A 25,127-nucleotide genomic window follows, 5' to 3' on the forward strand; every position below is an offset into this window, starting at 1 on the left:
TGGAATGGGAGCAGGCACTGTGTCATGCTACGATGTCAATATGGATCAAAATCTCGGAAGAATGTTTTCAGAACACTGTTGCATCTTTGCTATGAAGAAATGAGGCAGTTCTGAAGGCAATTCTAAGGGTTTACAACCCGGTGTACCTAATAAAGTGCCCAGCTTTAATAAAGTATCATTACCATAGTTTCGTAAAAAAAAACGGGTAGTAACACTAAAGGCCATATTATAATAATAGTACACTCTGATCAGGGTAATTCTGTCTGTGAACTGCAGCTAATTTTAGCTAGCTTACACATTTCACTATTGCCTGTTTTAATAACCACAAAACACTGGATTCCTAAATACTGCAGGCTACCTGCTTTGCTTGCGCAGTCATGCATGTCCTTAATCACTGTCAAGCCAAATAAAGCTCATTTGAATTAGATGGAAGAACCTACAAGATAACGACGACAGCCAGTGTCAGCAGTATCTCACTTTTAACTCGAACCACCGCTACTGCTACTTTTAATTAACTTTCAGCACGCGCGCTTGTGCGTGTTTATACGAGGGTTTCCCCGCAGGAGTGCACGTGCGTCCACAAAGCGAGAGAACACGGCTCGCGTTCGGCTTTTCAGTTTTTAGCCCTGCAGTGAACCGAGAGAGAGAGGGGGAGAGAGAGAGGGGGGGGGAGAGAGATACTCCGTGGTTGCTTCCGGCTTCAAGCACTCAGACAAACAGCGCTTTACTACGAGCAGCGAGGTGTCGAGCAACACATGACAACAGAAACCTCACCAGAAAGTGCTTATCCTGAGAGCAAAGCCGTGACGGGAATTCAACTGGACCGACTCTGAAATGCTTTAAAGTCTTCTTCACCAACAACCAGATGCTCACAGAAGAAAGGGACATTTAAAGTTTTTTTCCTTCTGTTGAAGAGGGGTTTTTTTTAATTTTTTTTTTTTGGTTTTTTTTTTGGTGAAAATGCGTTTGCGTCGAAGTTGGTTCATGGAAAAAAAGTCAAACCGCACGAGACAGGAGTAGAGACTGGTGCTGCCTTTGTGCGTTTGCTGTCGCGAGTGTCACACTCAGAGACAGCGAAGACTCATCATCGAGATATTGCTGCTGGTGATGACCGTGATATCACAGACTGATTAAAGCGTCCCGCGGCAGCTTTGGAGAGGACGGGGCTGAGGTAAGATAACACCGGCATGACCTCCATCACAACAACTGGATGTAGCTTTATTACAGTTTAATACCAGCACCTCGGTATGGAGAGGTAGCATCCTCTTTGGTGGCCAAGCCAACGTGGGGAAGCTTTCTTCTTTCTTTGCCCTTATTTTGTGTTTTATGCAGCGTCGTGCAGGCTAAAGTTGAGTTTTCAAACCTGGAGTTTTAGAACATTTTGTGGGAGCTGGATCCAGAAATGGACCCAATTATCAAAGCTGAATCATTGCAAATACCTTATCTAATCGCTTTGGACTGGCCTCCAATGACTGCAAGAGGTAACCATTCATGGAAAACTGAAATACAGCCACTGACTTTAAAAGTGGTTAAAGTCATTTTTTAAATAGACAAAATTCTAAAGTCTTTATATACACATTTCTGTGCCTTACATAGGCCAACCTTTAAATATCATTAACTGTTGCTTCTAAAATAAATCTAGAGCAGACAGATTAAAAAATATATATATAAATAATTTTATCAACTTGTACGAGATCCATAATTTGAGCGGCTGTATAACCCAATAGCTTGTATAATAGTAGATATTACGAGATAAATAATAGCATTAGATTATACAGTTTATTTCATTGCTGATTAATCTGTCTGCCTTCCCTTGAATATTTGCTTGGTGTAAATAAATGATTGTTTTGTCCCACCCAAGAGTCCAAAATCCCACATATTCACTTATCTTTGATGTGTAACAGTAAAATAACAAATCAGCATACTGGAGAAGCTGGTAGCAAAAGTTAAATTTTAAGAAATACCTTATTTTTAGAACAATTGCTGATCACTGGAGCTCAGTTTATTTATAATTTTTCCGACTCAAGCCCTTTGAAAATGAGATACTGAGTTCTGCGTGTTCCATCTGCTAGGAGTGTGTGATATGGACACTCTCATCTATCGTTCTATGTGCAGTTTTATTTAGAAAACCCATCTATCTGTTGATGTATTGTAAAGAGAAGCTGCTTATGTACTGCTTAATCCTTTTAAGCCAGTCACATAAACATTCAAAGTCACTATAAACTGTAGAAGTGTAACATTGCCCAGAATATCCTAATACACAAAGAGAGGTTTTAAAAGGGTAAACACTGCAAAGCTCACAAAGAAACAGATGTCACTGTAATATATCATCTTTTTGCCTTTGTTAACCCCATCCTTATAATATCTGCTTGTAAATTCCAAGGAGTGTTCATCGTCATCATCATCATCATGTTCCACACTTTTTTTCCCTTCAGCTGCCTTTTTATTAGTGTATTGTATGTAGGTTTATTGCCCACTTGTGTAGGCAAGCGGACAGTTTGAATGCTCGCACAGTCCCACTCAGTGTGTGTGTGTGAGACATTAGGCTGTGCTAAAGCACTGACAACACTCTGAAGTGGTTTAAGTGTGGTAATGCGAGTGTATTGTATTGAGTTTGTTTAAAGAAATAAAGTATGTTGTAGTGTAGCTGTCAAATTCATTTCTCTTCTGTTGAATGTTGTCTTTCAGGAAATGCCCTGCCCCTTTATTTAGGCCATTGTGGCACAATAGATGCATTTTGCTTTACATATGATCTGACTGATCTCATTTGAAGCACCTTCATCCACTTTATGAAGCGGTCAGTCAGTTGTTTAAGACTTTTTAATTTCTCTCTTAGTAACAGTCTAAATTTAAATGGTCCAAGCAGGGCAACAAACCCCACGAAGCTAAATATTCAAAACATTTTGAGTTGTCCTGAGATAGAGATAGATTTTTGGGTTTCAGCTACACATCTGCAAGTGTGAAAATGGTTCCTGGTGCCCAGTGCCTTTTCATTACTCACTCCGAGCTGTTTCATGGAAAGTAAATCCCCTACTTCTGCATGAGAGGTTCAGAAAAGACAACCAAAATAGCCCGTGAGCACCTCTCTTTCCCCCCTTTCTCTTCCTTCTTTTATCCATCCTGCACTGTCTCCGTGTCTCCCTCTCAGACTTCCCTCATCCCCTGTGGGCCTTTGTGTTGCTTCCACTAACACTAATGCACAGACAAGTGATTAAACAGTGTGAAAAAAGTAGGAGTGGTGGTTTTGTGAAGTACTCGAGAGGCGAGACATTCAGATTGTTTTCTGCCTCTATCTAACTGTGTCACAACCCAACGAGGAAATCCCATCTTTACCCCCTGGTTCATAAACTGCTGTCTAACTTACCAGGACTCAAAACTCATGCCAAGGCAGTTTTTGGCAAGGTGGCGAGAACAAGAATCCTGTTATGCTTGGGAGAAGCCAACTTGACTGAAAAGATTTGAAAAGCTCTATTGTTAATTATCTCGATTGTTAGAGATACAGGCTTCAGCTGGGTGTTCTTACCTGCAAACTAGTTGTTTGGTGTGAAAAATATACAGTGTGTTTCTGTCTCTTTTAAGCTATGTTACCTGGGCTGACCACATTCCATTTCACTGTTGCTAAAATATCTTGCTCAGCTGCAGAAGGAAACACACTTAATATCTACACTCATTTATCAGTCTCGCTTGAAGCTGAGAATTTGAAATTTAAAGTATGACGTTGAATCAAATAGAAACAAAGTAGGAGCCACTGAGAAATTAGACGTTTTTGAAAGCGCTGCGCAGTTGACCACTCCAAATCAAACACTTCTGTTGCACAGTATTTGCATGGCTTTTTTTCCACTGCGGGACATGGAACTACAAGCTGTTATGCAGCTTAACTGTATGCATTGAGGTGTATGTGAATGAAACAATAGATTATATAATAGAAAGCTTATTCTGTTCTTGAGTTCAAGGTTAACTGTGAGTTAATATATGCTAAGTCAGTATACTTAGTTGGCTTTGTCAGATGATTTTTACATTAGAAATAAAATAAAGTATTTGTATACAAATCTTTCATTTATTTTTTATGCGAAAAATATATCAAAATAAACCAGAAGATACACAGTTTCTGCAATATTGTAATGTTTTTATTATTTTTCGAATTTGGCCAATCAGAGTGCAGGACCAAAAACCAAAACCACTGCAAAAAGGGAAGTACTAATCGGTGACAGCACATTTCTGTGTGTCACATCATGATAATGGGATTTAAATAGGCTGAGCAGAATCAGCAGTAAAATATTGATTTATTTACAATAACATGTTTCTAAGTTAGTTTAAAATAATATGATTCTTTATAAATCATTTTAAAAAGAAGAGGAACTGAACTCTGGAAACACCTTTAATTAATTACTGTCAGGTAATAAGGGGACTATGCACAAGTGTTTTGGATTGTAACACTGACACCATCATTTTAAACTATAATTTCTCACTCTCCCACGTTGGCTGGTTTATATGTCTCCTCAGTTCAGCAATTTTTCTGCCTCTGCCTCAGGCCTCTCCCCTGAAGGAATGTCATGTCATGTTTACACTGCAGCTCATTTCTCAAATAAGTGTAAGTGCTGCAGCACCGAGAAGAGCAAAACAACAGTGAGAGATTGATTGGGAGGAATTTTGGCAGTTGTGGCGCCGGTCCTTTTATAACAAAGTTGTATACGGTAGCACGAAAACCTGGTGTAAAAAAGATCAGTGCCCTGAAGGATGAGCTGTGAACTCTGGAATAAATTGGCTTTTCAAATTTTGAAATGAGCACCATAAAAATCTCTGCAATTTTGTAACATTGACAGCCAAAACTGCAAATTTTATCCAGGGACTGAAATGTTTTATCTTGCAGCATTTATCCTTCATTTATCTGCTTCACTTTCTCTCTGTTTTATGCTTTTTGTCCATCACACAGTTACTAATGGAAAATCGGAGGCCCAGTGTTTGTCCTTTTTGGAAAGGGACTTTTATGTACAAAGGATTATCTTAAAGACTGTTTGTTATTTTGATTTTTATTCATAACAGGGCTTTGACATACTAAAACAAACTTCTCTGGACTTTTTTTTAGCGCTGGGTACAGATTTTTCTGTGACTATATGCAGAGGAACCACTGAAAGCTGATCTCCAGACCTCCCTGCAGCTTCAGGGGAGCTTGTCAAATGTGTACCCAGCACTCAAAGCCCCTGGCTTGGCCGTGGGGATGGCAGCCTCTGCCCTGAACCTAAACGGAGTCATGAACAGGTATGGGATTTCTCAAAAGTCTCATTTGCTTTTAACAGTTGAGAGAATACACAGATTTCCTACAAAGTTTTCGCATGGGAATTGTATACTTTAAACATATTTGGCTGCTGATGTAGCCGTTAAACCAGACCAACAGGATTTCTTTTGTTGTTTGTACTCCTTTAGAGAGCAATTAATAACTTTAAGGGGCACATACTTGTGTGCTGTCAATGAATGCCATCTTTATTTCAAGTCTAGGTTTCACTGATGTGTCCTATTTAGTTACTAATATAATTACAACCTATTGAAGCACATTAACCTAAAAATAAACCCTCTCTTATCGTCTCTCCATATCACATCTCCACAGTGGTAATCAGTTTCATACCCAGCCAGGCTCCTCTAGTGCCAGCTCTCGAGCCCGAATCACACCAGCCGCCCGACCTGTGCTGCCAGTTCCAGATCGGAGCACCTACTGCCAGTTACTGGGAGGAGGTCTCTACAGCCCAACGAGTCCACAGGTAGCCTGTTCATCACATCCACCAAAATCTGAATAGACTGTTCATGTATTTTCCAACTTTTTTCTAGTAGATTATTGTCTAGACAAAAACACTAGAGCAATAGTAAAACACCTTGAAAGCTAATGCCAGTAAGATAATAGTGGTATGCAACTGAGATTGATTAATTATCTCACTGAAACTACACTAGGTTTACCTTGATGCTACAATTTCTACTTGTTGTAGTTCAGTATGGGAATGCGAAATAGAAACTGCTTAGATTATTTATCTTTTTATATATTGTACAGCTCATATTGTTTGACATCTCCTGTTTAGTAATCCCATGTTGTTTTATTTTGTATTTTTTCCTTTTAGACAAGCCCTCGTGGCTTGGGTCAAACCTTTATCTTCCCTTCTTCACCCTTGCGCTCGCCTAGCCCCACACCTCGCGCTCGCTCCCCCTCGCCGCGAAGCCCGGAGCTCCTAGGAGTCAATGTGGGCCAGCGAGTCCGACGCCTGAGCTCGCCTGGCGGTGAAGATAGAGGGGACGAAGACGGCCACGAGGAGAGGGGACGAGAGACAGGAGGAGGAGAGAAGCGAGAGGAGAGGAGACGCCAAGCGCAGCTGCTGCAGATTCACAGAGAGCTGCAGAACGTTGAGGTGATCAGACCTGTGCTTTTCAATTGTGTACATCCTCATTCTCAGCAGGTTTTATCAGCTTTTTAAAAATACTTGCTACATCAACCACCATTTCTGTCTGCATCCAAAAAATGCAGTTATGCAACAAAGCAATTAAATAAAAAGTTTTCCTGGTTTAATTTGATTTGCTGGGGCAGTCACGTCAATGCCACCATAGCTACTCTTATACAGCTGTAGGTGATGACGGTGAAAAGTAAAAGGTAGGCCACATGCATTTTCAGCTGTTTCTTTCTGTGTTTTTATGTGGTTTTATGTGTATAGAAAAGCTGTCTGCATGTCATTCAGTAAAACAGTTACAGGATTATCGTCAGGTCTTCCTGAAAACAGAAGTTGCAAAACTTAGTGGGATTTACTAAAACAAATACAGCTTTTATGTAATATAATCCACTTCCATTTATTGGTTTTCATCATGCATAAACTATTAAAGAAAATAGGCACTCTATATATGTTGAGACTTGTGAGTTAACTCAACTTGGCTTCTTTAGAGGTTGCTGTGCACTGAATAAACAAAAGAGGGACCAGAATTAGATTTCTTTCAGTTTGATTTCAATACAAATTTAACAAAAGTGCTTTTGTTGATTTAAATTCATCCTGACATTTATGCTCCCTCACCCTCTTTCTCCTTATTCTTACTGAGGGGAATGCCAACATACTTTAGAACTGACTGTGAAACTGCAGATAGTCACACACTGAAGTTGTAGCGTGCCAGTGGCCTATTTCTCAAGTACTCTGTTTAATGCCAGGCAATGGAAAATTTGAGCGCCGTGGGCCATTCCTGCTGTGTTTTCTTAATATTGGTGTTTTTTGTTATGATATTTTTTTCAATTGCTTCTTCTCTGTTTATTTTTCTGACATTTTCTAAAGCTCTGCTACACCTGTGAAATCCTAAACTATTTAAACCAAATACTGAAAACACAAATATGCATCAAAGCATAATTCTCTGCAGTAAGACCAAGAAAATCAAACCGTAGTTTCAATGTTCTCTCTGTGCAGGTGAGGGGAAAAGTTGGCATTTTTGAGGCCCACATTTCCGGGATCCGTGCCCAGGTACTTAATAGTGAGCTCCAGCGCAGCCCTCGGTCTCCCAGACGAGTGACTCAACAAACTCCTTCTGATCCTGGCAAAGGAAACACCGCTCTGGATCACCTAATGACTCACCCACAAGAAATTAAAGCCCCCTCTGTTGTCCAAAATGGGAGAGAAAGGGATGAAGAAACAAAGGACGGAGAAAGAAGCGAAGGAGGAAAGAGTGATGGTGAGAGGGACAGCAGCAGCACTAAATCAAATACAGACAACAAGACACTGATTAAACAAAATGACTGCCTTTCAGAAACATTAAAGCAAACTCCCTGTTTAGATGGACTGTTTGATAAAGGTTTTCTTGAGACATTTGATAAAGATCGAATGACAGACACAGAGAAAAAAGAGGGAGAAGTACTGATGGACATGGAAACAGAGAGCAAGCAACTGTTCGGAGATGAAAGAGATCTGATGGATAAGAAAGAGGACCTGTTGTGTACTAAAATGCTGCTCCAGCCAGAACGACACACGTTGGAGGTTAATCCTGAAATGTCCCAGGCACAAAGCAGCGAGAGCACCCCTTGTTTGCTCGACATGACCGAGCACACCTCAAATCACTCTTCCATCCCTGCCGTCATAGTAACTGACCACGGTTTGGAAAACCAGCCTCAAACTTCTGAAGGCTCCTGCTCAGACCAGGGGCGAAGCTGCTCGCCTAGCCCCAGTTCTAGCCCCGTGCCAAACTCCGCTCGTTCTCTCAGGAAGCTGTCATCGTCCTCTGCCTCCTCAGCCGGTTTCTCCTCTTCGTGGGAGGAGTCGGAGGAGGATATTTCCAGTGATACGGAGAAAGGAGAACAGCTTCTCAACCCTGCATTCCTCAGTTCTCAGCAGAAAGCAGTAAGTGGATTCAAAATCTGAGATTTGAGCTTGTTTGTCACTGTATCTACAACCTGCTGGCTATTCAGTGGACCCGATTTAATTGGAAACTTCTAATAAGATTGTCGCATGAAATGCACACAGGAAATGTCAGGGATGGGTTCTTCTTGAAAGCTAGGGAACAGATAATAATGTTCTTCCTCTCAAAGAACCAACATACTTACAGCCATATCACAATTAATACAAGTGGCGCCATCATTTTAATGACTTTCCAACCATTCAGAGGCTCGCTGGTTTTGGTTATTTGAAGCATGCTTCAAAGAGCTTGAGTTTCCTAGCTAATGCATCATAATGGAACAAACATCTTGAGCGCTAAAATTGAAGTGTGATCTGTGAACTGAAGGTCTGACCACAGAGATTGTCCATTCATGTAGCGCTGCATACAGAAGCTGTATGCACAAAAGGAAACCAAAAGACTTGCCTGGCATGTTGTAAGATGGTGTTGTAAGTTTATGGAAGTTGTGTTGTTGACCTCACAGTGGAGTATGATCTTAACTAGCTCATAACCACAGCATTCTTTCATGTCAGGGTCTCATAACCATTGGATGAGCTAAGCTGGAAAGTCTGCACTTTTCTCAACAACTATATATAGCTGTATCAGTAAGTGACGATGACAAGAAATGCAAAACTTACTGATGAGGAGGAGAGGATACTGTAGGATGTAGGATTATGAACTGTTGACTGACAAACAGCAGCTGGTGGTGTAGCTGTAGCATGCCAGACTTTGTTGAGAAAATGTTGGAAAAATGTAGTATCCCCCGCCCTCAGTTTCTTACTTTTGTTGAGAGTAAATGGTTTGCAATGGCGCTAACTCTGCACACCTTTCTTTTAACAGATTGTCTTTGAACTTTTGAGCTTTTGAAATTAAGTTGCTGTTAAGCGTCATGTGTGGTCAGCTTCACTCCCATCAGACTTACAGATGTTTGGGGTTGGTGCCGCTTTGGCTTTAGGCTAATTAAAACTTGTTCAGCAACAATTATTGTGGTCGAGTCGACAATTTCTGATTAGCTCCGTTGTTGCTTTCTGCTTGCCCCCTCACACACACATGAAACACACACACTGTAATAGACGAGAAACTATGAAAGAAACTGGCACAGTAATTAAGGATTGCAGAATGAGAACAAAGACTCGTAGTTTGCCGACAAGTTCAAACTAATTAGGTAAATAACTATAAAAAAATAAATAACTATTTTGTCCCTTTTTGGCTTCTTGCAGGGGGGCAGAGATTTTTTTAAAATCAGGTTAAGCAGTAAATTTTATGTTGTGTGAATAATATGAACATTTCATAAAAAAAAATTGAAAATAATGGAAAAGCTAAAGTTTTTGTAACATTTTTGATAAATGACTGTCACTAATAAAATAATAAGACTGTATCAACAAAGATAATCTCAAAATATTTTTAAGCCATGCCAGGAGTAGCACTGTGGTAATGCTGGGTGCATCTATTGGTCTGCTTTTTTTTGTTGTTTTTGTTGTTTTGTTTTGTTTTTTTGTTGTTGTTTTTTTTTTTCAGATCAAGCATCAAGCTGGTTGTTGTGAAATTTTTCCAGATTTGAGACTTTAGTAAAATAAATACAGTCCTTTGTATGATAGGAAACACTGTAAGCATACTACTTTTTTAATATTAGCATGTGAGCATCTGCTCCACCGTGTAGTTTCCTTTTCCTTCTTTTTTAATGGAAGTCCAACAGGTTACGAAACACTAAACCTGCTGATGTGATGTTATAACTTATCTTTTCCTGAAGGAGTTTGTCTCTTCGAGACTCTCTAATACCAACTGTCCTGAAAAATGATGCTTATCAGTGTGCTTTTTCCCCAAATCTTTATACAAGCCTGTAGTAAACAATCACTGCGTACAGCGATCATCATCGGCTCCCACCGAATGATGCAATCACTACATTCACAATACAGTAACAGAAAAAATGGCACATTGGATCAGCGTTAGTCATCAAAAGAAGAAAACATCATCATTGCTGACTGTGCATTTGGCTTCACACAAAGGCAACTTTATAACTCGGGTGTTGCAGTGCAATTAAAATATGCCTGTATGAAAGCAAAGGGGCCCGTGAGTGCGACCTTAAACCAGAAGCCTCTCATTGTATGGCTCATTTTGTGCACCTCAATGTGCCTGTGCATGTTGCTCTGTGCTTCTGTATCAATTGGCCTGTGCTCGCTGCCTGAGTAATTTTTTGACAAAGCTACCTCTGTGCCCCAACCTGTGTCTGTGTGTGTGTGGTGGTGGGGGGGGGGGGGGATCAAAATGAGGGAAAGCTGGAGAAGTTGCTAGTCACACACACTTAGGCTTTTCCTGCACTTGGATGTAGTTCTGAGAGGAGGCTGAGGCCTGATTGGGTATGTAGTGTGAGTGTAGGTGGGTGGGCGGATGTGTTTTTATTTGTAGCCAGCAAAGGTTCACAAGGCCATCTCACTTCTGCTTTGAAACACGACTTAACGAAGGATTGTATAACTGCTTTTAATATTTCTTACACAGTGTGCCAGTCCCAGAGCTGGCTCTTGTTTAGCACTTAATAAGTGCTAAAAATCGGTTTCTGGCTTTCAGAAAGAAGTGCTTATATTAAAAACAGAAACAGCAACAGAAAAACTACTGAAATATTCAGTGTATAGCCATATTACCGCATGAAATCGATGAGATGGTAGATTGACCAAAGATTTTTCACTTGCAAATACGTTCTTTTTTCTTGCATATTTAACGAATGACCCCACCCGAAACCAATATCCTAGCTCTCACCAGCCGACTCGCATTACAAACGATTTGTTTAAGTGATCTTGGCTTATGGATTTGAATATTGTTTGTATTGCTCTTTGCATATTTCCGGTCATGTTTTTTGGTTTTATCCAGGCAGAGAAAGAGACAGAAGCTCTTCATGGCGCAGATATGTCAAACGTGTGGGTTATTCATGTTTTTGTCACAGTTCCTGATCCGTACAGTTTTAAGGAAACCTGGTGAGTGTGTGCAAGAGGCAAACGTGCAGAAACACATAAAGCATGCTCGCTTGTGTGGGAGGTATGTAGGAGAGAGGAGAGGGAGAGAGAGAAGAGGAGTGATACTGTGAGAATAAGAAAAAACGAAAAACAAAGTGAGCTCGACAGTAAAACTGGCAGAGAGACAGAGCAGAAAAAAAGGGCACGACAGGAAAAGTTGTACAAAGTGTACTGCATATTAGCCATGTTGCTTTCAGCTGGCTTTACAGGGAAAATAGTTTTTAGCCTTCTTCTAATGGCAGCTTGGCGCAGGGATACACATTGTGTGGCATTTTCCAAAGGAAACGACACTGCACGGATATTGTTTGGGGATATTATTAATAAAGAATTTGAAACCCTAATAGGAAATTCATAGATTCAGAGTTAAATGTAGCACCAGCACTGCTAGATCTACAAAAATAGATTTTTTTAAATGATAAAATTTCATGCGTGCTTTTTAAAAATGAAAGTTTGTGTGTGACACAAATGTGCTCCCCTTGAATAGATTAACCCCAGATAAAGTTTATGCTCTGTATTCAAATGTAGCTGTATTTGTTTTCTTCACCACTGATTTCACCTTTGTTTTCATTAATACGTGCTTCTGCTGTTAGCTTTTGGATTATATGAAGTCAGTTCACGCTTAACTGGTAGGGGTTGGAACCTGAACAGAGCCATATATAGACACTGTTTGGCTGATCTTTTCGCTGGTGGGCATCTCTCCAAGGTGAGAAGACACACACTGCAGGCGCTGCCAGCGTTGCCATAGCTTTACTTAACTTCTCACAAAAGGACACCTGCCATAGATTAGCATCAGCACCTTTTTTCTTTCTGTAAGATTTCAGTTGAGCTCTGTGGAATAAAAAATTAAGCCAGCAGTGACTTACTTCGGGTAGCAGTCAGTCATTTGCTTCTCTTTAAAAATCCACACTAGAGTAGTTTAAACCTAAACAGATCTTGATAGACTTGCATGTAAGTGAAAACTAACTAGTTTGGTTAAATAGCGTTAAACTGAAATTGTGTGCATCAATAAGAATCATGGCATCGATTTAGACACCGCTTGATATTACAACAGCTACAGAAAAGTAAAACCCTGCTATTTTGGTCAGGGTAAAAGTTAAATATTTACATTGTTTATTAATCATTAAACATTTTGAATGTTCCTGCTTCTAAAAGATTTTCGGCCATCTTTGATATCACAACAAAATTAAAAACAAAATACTGTTTGGCTGTTTGGAGTGTAATTTCACTCTTTTGTTTTTCTTTTCTTAAATGGAAAGCAGCTTCATTGTTAGTGGCAGGCCTAAAAACTTTTACCAGTCCACAGCTTTAAATTGCCGGTTATTCTGAGAGTAAGATGGCAGATAAACTATGCAGCATGTTGCCGTGTTTACTGTTACTGTGAAGTTTTAAAGTTTGGGCGTCTTTTGTTTTTCACAGCTGTATTTAAATTTGCAAAATTACCTTTGACACACACAAATGTTTTCATTTTTTCCCCCCATTTTTTAATAAAATAGGAGCTTCAGTTTTGTTAAAGCTGTAGAGAACACTCCAGCCTCAGCTTCTGTAAAGCCTGATGTAAGACACTAACGTTAAGTGGAGCAGAAGCTACAGCGGAACGGAAGTGGGGCAGGACTTATGAAAGTCACACTTTAAATGATGCAGACAGTGTGTTGTCACTCATGGTGCGTTTTTACTTTCTGTAAAGCTCTGACTGCATCATATTTTTTTACCACAGTCCTCATTTGCTGAAAAGGTGTAGCAATTAAACAGATCAATCATGCAAACAAACATGTCTTTTTGAATGAAGACTACGCCCATGCTGCTGTATCTGTAAACTGTTAAACACACACACAGATACAGCTACACACACACATGTACATGCACTGATGCTATAATCGACACACCCTCTGTACACACTACACACTGCAAATTCTTCTGGCTGATACAAGCTGTACATACTTTTCATGCAACACTGTGCACTCTTTTTTTTCTTCTTCACAAGCCTACCTTAAACTAACTTTAACTTGATGCTTTAAAGTGCTGTCACACTCTGACCCAAACATTAATTTTTCCCATGCCAGGTTAATCCAACCTTGAATCTAAACTCACTCCCAATACCAAAAAACAAAACCCCTAAACTTTTGTTTTTATGTGTTGGACTGCACTGAAAGAAAATACATTTCTGTGTCCACAACTGTAACTCAATTTGATTGGCACGCACACATACTGAGCCACACACACACACACACACACACACACACACACACACACACACACACACAGTGTTTGTACTGCAGTGGAAAATCTTCACAACCACGGCGGCAAGTTTCCTAGCAACCCTGTGACGTCAAACCGAGTTTCCCTCTCACAGCTGTACAGTGTGTGTGTGTGTTTGGCAGAGACTGTAAGTTTGGTGTGTGCTGCAGAATGCCTGCCTGGTTAAGTCTGAGAGGGGAAACACCGGTCAATTCTTTATTTGGAGCTTTTTGTGAGAGTGAAAGAGCATGCATGTGCAGACTTGATTTGCTCCAGGCAGTGGAGGAGAGGTCAGACTCCTCTTACCGATGCTGACATTTGGGCTCAGAGCGTTATCGTCAGCTTTGGATACCAGCACACTGGGGAACCCCTGCTGGTTGTGACACATGATTAGAAAAGGGATGTAGAGCACACCTCATAAAGGAGTACTTGTAGATTTGATACTTGCATACAAACCATGTTTTCATAAGCAAACTGAGAACCCCCCCCCCTCCCAAAAAAAAAGAAAAAAAAACATTTTGAGGTGTTTCACAGTGAAGCCTAGATCTAGAGTCAGATATGCTTTTTAATGTTCCATACTGACCTCAATTTGGAAATAAGTCTCCTTATCTGTCTGCAGCATTCAGTTACAACACAGCTGAACAGCATCAAGCCTTTCTTTTTCTTTTAGGTGTCCCTTTTTCCTCGCCTTTGTCTCACTGTCAGTTTTGCAAAGCTGTTGTTCCACTGGCCAGCCTCGGTTGCTAAGATATTTATCATGCTCTCTCCAAGCATGTTGTTTTGCCTGCATCACACTCTGAACAGTTTAATTTTGTGAGTGTGATTGTGGTGTTTGTGTGTGTCTGTGTGTGCCTCTAAAGTTTGCAGACTCAGACAGCTAGAGTGTTTGTATCTGCAGGGGACCTTGTGGTGAGCGATATCAGGCTTGTTATTTCCTCAGTGCCTCTCCGTTGAAAACATCAGCATGCATCAGTGTTTCCCCTGCTTCTTCACATTACACATTTGTAACCCAGAGTCACCCTTTGCCCCCAAGGCTTTTTTTAAAATCACTCTCCACCCTTCTTTCTGTACTCCCTGCATGCAAATGAGTGATATCTGGTTGCCTTATATAACCTTGGGCCTCCTGATCGAGGCAAAAATATCAAATTTCCACGTCATCTATGCGTATGGTTTGCAACAACAATTGTTTTAATACTGCGTGTAATAATTTTCCAGCTGTAGAATCTATAGGAGTCACTCGCCTAATGCGAATTTTGCACAAGAGCATATCTGCACGCATGTGCTGAGGAACGTGATGCACATTTTGTAGGCATGATAATCAAGAGGCCAATAAAACGTCCATGCGTTTACAGAGGGCAAGGCCATTTTTTTCTGTCGCTTTTTGTTTGTAGTCAGCGGCGGATGTGGAAAATACTGTCGCTGAGGCAAGCGGCAACCCCCCCACTTCCTGTCTGCAAGAAGTTCCTTCGCTTACCATTTCCCCTATCTCTCTCTCTCTCTCCCTCTCTCTCTCTTTCTGTCTCTCTCAATGGAAACTTCACTAGTTCTCCCTCTCTCCCCTTGTCATCCAGCTGGTCTGGGGACAGGAGATAGGAGAGAGAGTGAGAAGAAGATGAGCGTGTTGACTCTCAGGGAGGTTTTTGAGCAGAGAGGGTAGCATTTGGCAAGCAGCACACATCTTCATTTTCCTTATTTTTTTTTTAAATGCAAACTTAAACAAATTAAGTGCAAGTACTTTTTCAAACAGCCAGAGGCAAGCATGGGAACACTTGGAAACTCGTAGCAAACCCATAGGTTGTGTTTATTAACACGGGTGTAACAATGTGCACAGTTTGTTTTGGTTTATTGCATCTCATGCTTTGGTGTAATACATAGGCCAAATTTAGCATCTATAGCTAAATTCATTATTTAACACAACAAACTGCTTATAAAACATGAGTGGAGATTTTGATGGAAAGTGTTGGGAGATGTTTTCTTTGTACCAGTAATCTTTAATCATTTTAAGAACTCACTTAAGCTGTTATGATGACTCAAGAGATCAGCTCAAGTTTCCCCTTACAGCTCCTGCTTTTATTTAAATTTGTGTAGGAACTTTGCCTTTAAGTTCGTGTATGTCCACAGGATCCATTATTTCCAGCCTTCCCATTGCCAGTTAATTTGCGGAGCCATCCGTGCAACGCATTCTGGTTAAGCGCCAAAGCGTTCAGTCACTGCAGTCCCCATTCCCACAAAGTTAAGATCTCTGGAAATTGCCGAGCAACATTTGAACTGGCTGATGTTCATTTAAAGTAGAGAGAAATTCAGCAACTTTAAAACTTATTTTGCTGAAGTATTTTCATAAAATAGGAGAGCAGACAGCTCATGCAAGGCATTCATCCAATCAGGTTGAAGAAGACAGAGAGTACTTGATAATCATCTTGCCCAACATGCATCCAGTTTCTTAGTAATGGGTGATCCTCTCCACGAAAACACACTCCTGTGAATGCTTATCTTTAGACAGCGAATTCTGACCTGAAATGTAGGAAGGGAGAGCAAAGGGGAGCAACATGTAGTAACATGTTGCACGGGGATGGTCATCAACACATTTACTGACTGCAGTCATGGTGCTAGAACTTTCAAGACAGCTCAGGATGGAGGTTGGTGGGTTGATGTTTGGCTGTTCCAATCTGCATGCTAAAGTGTCGCTGGGCCGAGTTTCTCCACTTTGCATTCATCGACGTGTGAATGTTAGATAGAAAGCACTTAGACGTAGATAAAAGCATGACTGCAAATGAGACATGTTGTATAAGTGCTTCGATTGTTTGAGTAGAAAAGAGCTATATAAGCGCCAGTGCATACTTAAGTAAAGCCATTTTATTAAACAATAGTGATAATTAAACATTATGTCAAACGCGGGTTGCAGTTAGTTAAAAATACTAACTTTGAGAATCGTGCCTTTCCTAGAGGATTTATGCATTTCTTCCAGTACATATCTGGAGACTGGCAATTTGCATATAAGCATGAAACAATGTGCGGAAAACCACACACATACAAAACAGAACAAAAAACCAGAGACACCGACACTACCAGATGAATGCTTCATGTATTAATAGATCACATACAGTCATCAGAGGAGTTTCAAAGCCTGTCGAAAGTGGTCGTCATAGTGTTTAAACAATGAAGCTCTAAAGTAGGTAGGACAGTTTGCAGACTATTTGCTATAAAGGGACGACAGTGTAAATGTGGTGTAGCAATTAGGAAGATACAAATTAATCAACTGTGTAAGTCAGGGATGTCAAACTCACTTTACACTCATTTACAGGCTCACTTTCGTCTTAAGTGGGCCAGACTAGTGAAACTTCCCTTCCTATCAGAAGTTTAACTGCACATTTAATTACATTTAATGTACTTTAACTTACTCGTTAATAAATTAAACTGCATAGTTTTACAACATGATAATTGATTCTTTGGGATAAAAGTGTAAACTTACAGAAAAGGTTCAGGTAGCTCGTTGCTCAGACTGTCCTGTAATTATAAAGCAGAAAGTTCTAGTTCATTCACAAAAATCGTTCTGTTTTTGTTTATTTATTTATTTTACAGTGGACACATTTTAAAAAGCAGACATTTCTGTAGTAGATAGTGGATAACAGGAACTTTTTTGCCATTTAATTGTTAATGTATTACTTTGGTGTGATATAAATGGCCTTGGAGGTCTTTATTAGCAGGAAAGCTGTAAAATTCATGAAAATACAGTTGACAGTCTATACCATTCTGGCTCCTGTGCCTTATGTTTGACACCCCTGGTGTAAATGATCAGCCCTGAAAAAAAAAAACAATAAAGAAAAAGCCAAACATTTTGGAGGTTAATCTGTATCTGTTATGTTTTTATTGGTTGTAATTTTTTTTATTGTTTTACTGTCAGTGAGACAGTTTCACTATTTCAGGAAACAGTTAACTTATTAATTAAAAATATAATAGTTTTGTAAAGTAACTCTTTCTAAATAGCTTATAAAAAGTGATATTCATCTGTCAGCTGGTAAGTTATTGTTTCAGAAGATAATCACAGACAGAGAATGTCCAGATTTATTTACATGCTCGTGTTTTCTTTTTACTAGCCATGTAAAATTCAAATGTGACACTCTGCTGCACCCAATAGTGCTGAGTTACAGGATGAAGGTGCACTGCAGTAGCTTCAGCGGCTCGGCGCAGAGTGTGTGGGAGCTGCTGTTTAGGATGCTTCCTTTAGTTTATTTTAGCCCTTGTTGCAGCTTCTGTCACAATCTTTCTTTGTGTCATCCTCAAGACAAGCGTAGAGGTTTACGCAATGACGCGTTCAGACACATGTAACAACTAAAAGCAGATAAACACCAACGCGCAGGTTTATTTTGAATTTCCACGAAACCTCTCCGCATTTCCAGGACTTTGCCCTCGGACTCTCTTCCAATCACGCACACTCCTTTGCAACCTTTGTGGGTATTTGCATGTCCAGATTATGTTTGTCCTCTGTTTTGCTAAACAAATGATCTACAAGTGTTTATCCCCACACACACACACACACTCAGACATATATGTGTACATCTTGTGGGGGCACGAGTAGAACGAGGAGTATGCAAGCCTGAGGTGCTCGGTTTTTCGGCACAGAGAGCTCAAGTTTGGGCGTGTTGTGGGAGAGCCGGACGGATAATCGTTCTCGAGGGTTTTTCCAGCTGAGTGGCACATGATTGGTCATGATGTGGTCTACATGGCTGTATTCGGTATGGAGTGTTATTTTGTCAGTTGGAGCCATCTGTATTATTGCCATCATCCACCGCCGCCACAAACGGCAGCAGGTACTCTCACCTATGCAGCCTCTTTTTGAGTAAAGGCTTTCTGCAGAATGCTCTCATAGCTGGACCTAGTTCATGTTTTGTGATGCTTGACAGCTCTACTCCACTTTTAAACTTTATTGTGCAATAATATACCTGCACTATCACTGTGATAGCTGCAGGCTGAAGTTTGTTTTTAGTCTTACAGACCTCCCTCTCCTCTTCTGATGAAATTCAAATGTCTGTAGCTCGTAAATCTGCACACGGTGACCATATCTGTTATTACTCACACTTGAGTTGCTCCAGACTTTCTCCTTCTTGCTCGCTCTCTCTTGCCCTCTACAGCTCGCACACACAAAGCTGTCAGTGGGCAACGTGGTAGAAAGATGTCACGGAGAAAAATGCAGATCTTTGCTACTTATGAGCTGGAGCCCGACACCGCAGCTCACTCGCTAACTGGCTAAAAGTGTGGGAAAAAAAGGAGATGGGGACTATCATTCTGTTTGGCGTTTGCTGGTGGTCTGCAAAGTGCAGGCCACCAAGTTTGTTCCTGATTATTAATGTTCTTTTACCCATTTTTCTGAAGTTGACAGTCTAGTCATACTTACATATCCTGACACATGCAGAGTTCTGTTCGATGTCACCTTTAGTCTGCTTTGAATCATACTGAGGCTTTTCCATTTTTCTTTAAATTGCACAACACACTGAAATGGCTAAACCTCGCTACTAAACCTTCTGCTGCATAAAGTCTCATCGTGCTGATGATGACTCAAGCCTTGCTGCTCTCTTCAGAGTCATTTCGGCTGACCTGCACACATGTGAATGTGTGAAAGTTGTACTTTTAGTGGGAGTGAGGTTATTTCTTTTTCTTGATCCTCCACTGGTGCAGAGCAAAAACCCCTCATGTGACTCGTCGCTGCCTCGGACAGTAAGGCCAGGAGGGAGGGAGAAAGTGTGTGCGCCTGAAGTTGTGTGTGTCCGTGCATCTAACCATAGATAGTCATGCTATCAGCTGATGAATTTTCATCGGGTCGAGATTATGTGACATGGGGTTATATATCTCCTTCTATGGTCTTCTTCTCTCTTATCTTATCCTTCTCCTTACTTCTCCTGCCTTTCTCTTCTTCTCCTCTCCAGTTATTTGTTGACACAAGATTATTTCCTCCCTTCACAGACCAGTTTGAGCTCTCTTGTGTGAGAGAGGACACATCTTTACCAGTGGAACGTTTTCAGTTTTTTTGTGTTATTTCTTAAAACTAAGCATCTTATCATAGAAGGTTATTTATCTGAGAATAGGCTGTTTGTACTGCGTTTGAAGAGATGCCATAAAAACCTTTGGCTTTTTTTTGCCGCGTCTCTCTGTTACTCTCTCGGTGTGGTACAGCCAAGCGTTGTTCAAACCCACAGAACAAGACGTGGAATTTTTCCATCTGATGTAATGCTGCAAGCATAAAAGATTGTACTCAGCCAGAGTTCGTAATTTCAGTGAGGTGCAACAGGCTGCAAGTTTAGCACATCTACTTGAGTGTAAGAGGACAAGAAATGAAGAGTAGTTTAGTCAAATCTATGCTCAAATGGATTTGAGAGGTTTGGTTAAGAGTGCCGTTTAAAGTGACAATAACCTGTGGTTTATTTACTCGTAAAGTATTTCTTGTAATTTCCCTTGTTTGGCCTTAATACCACTCTTTGACATGTTTCTACATGGCTACTTCTTCTACTGAAATATGGATGTTGCTGTTGAAAGGAAGACATTTTTTTATCACAAAGATTAAGAGCTAGAGAAAGGGAACGATGGACATGAATCAGATCAGAGAAAACATATTTATGTTGAGAAAGCTGTGTGTGTTTGTGTGTGTGTGTGTGTGTGTGTGTGTGTGTGTGTGTGTGTGTGTGTGTGTGTGTGTGTGTGTGTGTGTGTGTCAGAGACAGAAGGCCTCATTTTGTGAATGAGTGTCCGTGTGTGTGTGTGTGTTTCTATGTGTGGCAGGAGTCCCGCAGTTCAATGTGTCCTTGCCAAGGACAGGGAGAGCCTTTGGAGAAACACTGTGTGTTTGTGTGTGTGTGTGTGTGTGTCTGTGTGTGTGTGTTACTAGGGGAAACCCCGGGCCAATCCTCCAGAGTTTAGATAAAATGTTCTAAAACACTGCAGTAAAAAAAATATAACAGCGAGTGTGGGAGAACCATGCAGCTCCCCCAGGGTCAGGGATACCCGCCTGTGTGTGTGCGTGTGTGTGTGTGCGTGTGGTATGTGTGCACATATGTGTGATTTAAAGTCTTGTTTTTCTCACGGTCATTAAACACTGGATCACCCGAAAGGTTTAGAGGAGAACCTGCAGTACAGTCCCTCTGAGACTGAAGTAGACTGAAGTTGATGTTTTACAAAAGTTGCATAAGCAGAAGAGCAAATATTAATATTGCACTCACTCATTTTACAAACAGTGGAGTTCGGTTTAAACGGGTTGAGGTCGGAGAGCCTTGAGCTAGTGATCATGAATAGCTTAACTAAAATAAAGAACTTAGGCAGGCAGCTTTATGGTACACAAGTCATTTGTGGCAGAGCTTATGGCTGAATTCCTCCTGAACGTGACAGCAACACATCCAAGTAAGTAATAGTCAACAATGTACATCTTTGTGTTTGCAGCACAAGTCTTGGAAAAAGATTAAAAACATGGTCCACTGGTCGCCGTTTGTCATGTCCTTCAAGAAGAAATATCCATGGATTCAACTGGCAGGGCATGCAGGTAGGACACACACACACACAAGCCTGTTCAGCTATCTTAGTGAGGACCTTCATTGACATAATGGTTTCCCTAGCCCCTTACCCTAACCATTAAAAATGAATGCCTAACCCTGACCCTGACCCTAACCATAACCTAATTGTAACCCTGACACTAAAACCACATTTTGAGCCTCAAAAAGGCCTTCAAACTTGTGACTGTTGGTTCTTACAAGTATAGTAGAATGCAGATTTCGGTCCTCACAAAGATAGCTAGACAGGAACACACACACACACACAGGTTTCTCTGAATAAATACAGAGCTAAAACAGCAAACTCATCGGGGGCTTGTATGACATCAGCACTTCTAGAATACAACTTTCATCAGGCATACTATTTGTTTCTATTCGGAAACTGCAGTATAGCAAGTGAATCAGATTACTGTAGAGATTTTTTTTTTAATAAAATTTGGCTTCATATAGTTTTAATTTTGGGGATTCTCTTTCACACGCTGTCATACGTACTTGTTGGTGGTCAGCTGGCCAGGGGATTTTTGGCTCGGTGGTGGGCTCAGACGCAGTTTTTCTTAGAAAATATGTAGACAGGCAGGTCTGTCTTTGTTGGAGCCGGCTCTTTGTGGTCAGGGCCCTCAGGGGAGTCTGTGGGAATACTTGTGGGAATAGAGATCGTGCACAACGTGTCATTCCTAAAACTAGGCTAGTGGAGGGGAAAACGTGGGCACGCAGTAAACATCTGAAGGCTAAAATGGTAACAAAATACATGTAGCTGGCTATATTTGTGCTGATTAAGTTATAAAAATATGCCAGCCTAAAACTGACATTTGGCAAAATCATTACCACAACAGTAGGAAGCAGCATTCTCATTCTCAGGCTTTCCCATCTCAGTTTTTTTCTCATTAAAGGTTAAAGATTTTGATTTGGTAATTTATAAAACTTTGGTCTGGGTTTCCTATTGCTCCTGCATCCCTGTACACTGCAGCTTTTAGGGATTGTTCCTTTTTTTTTTTTTTTTCTTTGCTATTTGACAGAAGAGGCAACTTCACAAAGCCAATAATTGTTTTCTCCTCCAGGGTGAGTGGGACTTAATTGCACTCTGTCTCTACTGGAAACATCTGTAAACATCTTTTTGAACTGTCTTGCACATTCACTTGTAAAAAGAGTCACAGCTTCTACTCTCACTTACTCCTGATGACCTACAGCAAGTTACTCAGGACTCTTTCTGCACATTTACAATGAATTTCTGTCTTTTCACAGGGAGTTTCAAGGCGGGAGCAAATGGACGCATATTAAAAGTAAGCAACCATTTAGCTGCCCCTTAAGCAGCTCTGTGTCACTGCGCAAAAATCTGCTTAAAATCCACTCTGACTTTAAAAGTCTTCATACTGAATGATCTGCAGCGCAGAGCATAAAACGCTGATTCCTTAATGGTATCTTTTAGAAACACTGTGAATGTGAGCAGCGCTGCTTGTCCCTCCTGATGAAGGACGTGCTTCGCCCCTACGTCCCTGGTTACCATGGAGACGTAGAGAAAGACGGCCAGAAATACAACCAGATGGAGGATCTGCTGGCTGAGTTTGACTACCCATGTGTGATGGACTGTAAGATGGGAGTAAGGTGAGAGAACACATTAATGCATGGTGACACAGTCATCCTTACACAACACGGCGGCTGAGAGGATAAAGCGATTAATTATATTTCACGTACATAAGTAACTGTGATGACTTTAACGCTGTGGCCTGTTTGTGAGGGTTATTTGAACCTTACATATATATCCATCCATATATATCTAAACTGTATCAGTTTAGAGATACAGTTATAAATGGTTAATGTTGTAGCAGGTTATTATAACCTTTATACTTACAAAATAACAACTGTATTAGGTTGTAACACCATCAGAAATATCTGTAATGCTCCCTTTTTGTACACAAAGTCTGATCAGTTGGTTTAATTTTACCATTTCTCTTCCTTTTTTATTTTTCAATAGGTTTGGCTAACCATGGTTGTTTTTTATATAAATGAGATCATTTCAATTAAAGAGCTCCTGTTTCTTCACAAAAAGGGCTAATGTGTCAATGATTCTTGCAGATGTCAAGTGTTTATAACCCTTGGAAAGTAAAATGACAGATAAGGCTGATGAAAAACAAGATATCAGCTGTAAATTTTGCTGCAAATATCTGTGAGGAAAACTCCTTCCAAACAGCTGTGTCATGTTATTTGGAAACAGACCATCATCCTCCTCTCTTTTTTGCCGCCTACCTCTCATCTCTCGCCTACCTATCTCCTCCTCTTCCTTTCACCACTCATCACCTGTGCTGTGTTTTTTTTTGTGCTTCAGGACCTACCTTGAGGAAGAGCTGACCAAGGCTCGCAAGAAACCCTCTCCAAGACCTGACATGTATCAGAAAATGATTGAAGTTGATCCTGCTGCACCTACAATTGAGGAAAATGACAAGAAGGCAGTGACCAAACCCAGATACATGCAGTGGAGAGAGACTATTAGCTCAACAGCAACCCTGGGATTTAGGATAGAGGGGGTCAAGGTAAGACTGTGTGTGGGTGTGCGTGGGTGTGCGTGTGAGACTGGGGGGGGTGGGCTTCCTTCCCTCTTTTCTTCCAGTTCTCTGTGTGTTTCTATTTTAGGATCTTGTGTGCGTCTATCTCCCAGGGTCATGATCTAACTTCCTGTTTGACCAGAAACTTCCTCTCAAGTATATGTTTGTGCATGAATGCCTTTGTTGCACATACGGCCTGTCTGTGACAGCTGTATAGGCCTTGGCATCTGGAAGTGACATTGTATGAGCTCAAACACACACACGCGCGCACACACAAACACACACACACACACTCACACAAATCTTTGTCTCCTTGAGGGATGTGGCTATATAAGGACATTCACAGCCTCCCGGTGGTCTGTTGCCATGACTCTAAGGGCTATCCCCCAGAAACAGAAATGTGTGTGTGTGTGTGTGTGTGTGTGTGTGTGTGTGTGTGTGTGTGTGTGTGTGTGTGTGTGTGTGTGTGTGTGTGTGTGCTAGAAGTACTGCATGTGACTGCGCTTCACAGCCTCTCTTTGCAAATGGGAATGTGTCCGTGTCAACTTGTCTCTATTAAATATGTGAAAATGGGATAATTAGGTATAGTGTGTGTGTGTGTGTGTGTGTGTGTGTGTGTGTGTGTGTGTGTGTGTGTGTGTGTGTGTTCTGTACTCAGACTTGAACAGTAAAGGGAAAAGAAGTTTTGTCTCTAAATAGTATCTTGTTGCCTGGCAGCAAGCGAAATAAGAAAAAGCTAATTTATTCCTAACTTAACAAACTGGTTGATCTTCTTCTACAGACTTTACTACTGCAAAAGCTGAACAAAAATGTTTGATGTGTGCATTTCTCCTTTGCGGCTCTCAGTTCATGTGCAGAATTCTTAAACTGGCAGTCAGAACTGCAGCTTGTATGTGACTACATAAAGGTAAAGGTTGTAATAGCTGACACAATTATTTAATCGGTCGACCAACAGAAAATTAGTGCGTGGCAGTTTTTTAGATGTCTTTTTTTTTTTAGCTTGCAACAAACCACATCGCCACCTTCCACTCCCCCCAACGCTGCTGCCCCCAGAAAAGACTATTTTTAAATAGAAGCTTGTGTTTTAGCCTGTGACTTTCAAAAACCCACAAATGGCAGTTAAAAAGCAACTTAAATGGAAAGAGCACAAATTATCTAAGTAGTTGGTTTACCCATCAGGTTTCATATGCAGTGACATAAAAGTACATACTGAAAGTGAAGCTTACCCTCAAGAAATATTCACACACAAAATGCTGACTTTAAGTAACTGGATTACATTTAATTTTCCATCGGTACAGTGTAAAATGTTATGTTTAATGTAATCAAATTAATTTTACTTAATTGGTATACATTGAATTTACACTTTGATTTTATAGATTTTTGTTACTTTTATTCAAAATTGTTGCTTCAGTTTCATGAGAGCAAACTGG

At 40.6% G+C, this 25,127-nt stretch overlaps 1 protein-coding gene across 2 annotated transcripts in view; it reads left to right on the forward strand.

Annotated features, from left to right (window-relative positions):
- itpkb (inositol-trisphosphate 3-kinase B) overlaps positions 1 to 25,127 on the forward strand; it is a 34,866-nt gene that overhangs the window by 6,911 nt on the left and 2,828 nt on the right. Inside the window, exons 1-9 of one of the 2 annotated variants that reach the window (XM_085131851.1) lie at positions 469 to 1,171; positions 5,087 to 5,259; positions 5,606 to 5,756; positions 6,108 to 6,392; positions 7,425 to 8,348; positions 21,051 to 21,150; positions 22,400 to 22,437; positions 22,584 to 22,759; positions 23,481 to 23,685. In XM_085131851.1, coding sequence (XP_084987977.1) covers positions 5,219 to 5,259; positions 5,606 to 5,756; positions 6,108 to 6,392; positions 7,425 to 8,348; positions 21,051 to 21,150; positions 22,400 to 22,437; positions 22,584 to 22,759; positions 23,481 to 23,685 — 1,920 coding nt within the window. In that variant the 5' untranslated portion in view covers positions 469 to 1,171; positions 5,087 to 5,218. Of the gene's footprint in view, positions 1 to 468; positions 1,172 to 5,086; positions 5,260 to 5,605; positions 5,757 to 6,107; positions 6,393 to 7,424; positions 8,349 to 21,050; positions 21,151 to 22,399; positions 22,438 to 22,583; positions 22,760 to 23,480; positions 23,686 to 25,127 lie in introns of those variants that run through there. The other variant, XM_085131852.1, reaches the window with a different exon arrangement.

This window comes from Neolamprologus multifasciatus, chromosome 15 (genome assembly GCF_963576455.1).
Source record: "Neolamprologus multifasciatus chromosome 15, fNeoMul1.2, whole genome shotgun sequence".
Classification (NCBI taxonomy): domain Eukaryota; kingdom Metazoa; phylum Chordata; class Actinopteri; order Cichliformes; family Cichlidae; genus Neolamprologus; species Neolamprologus multifasciatus.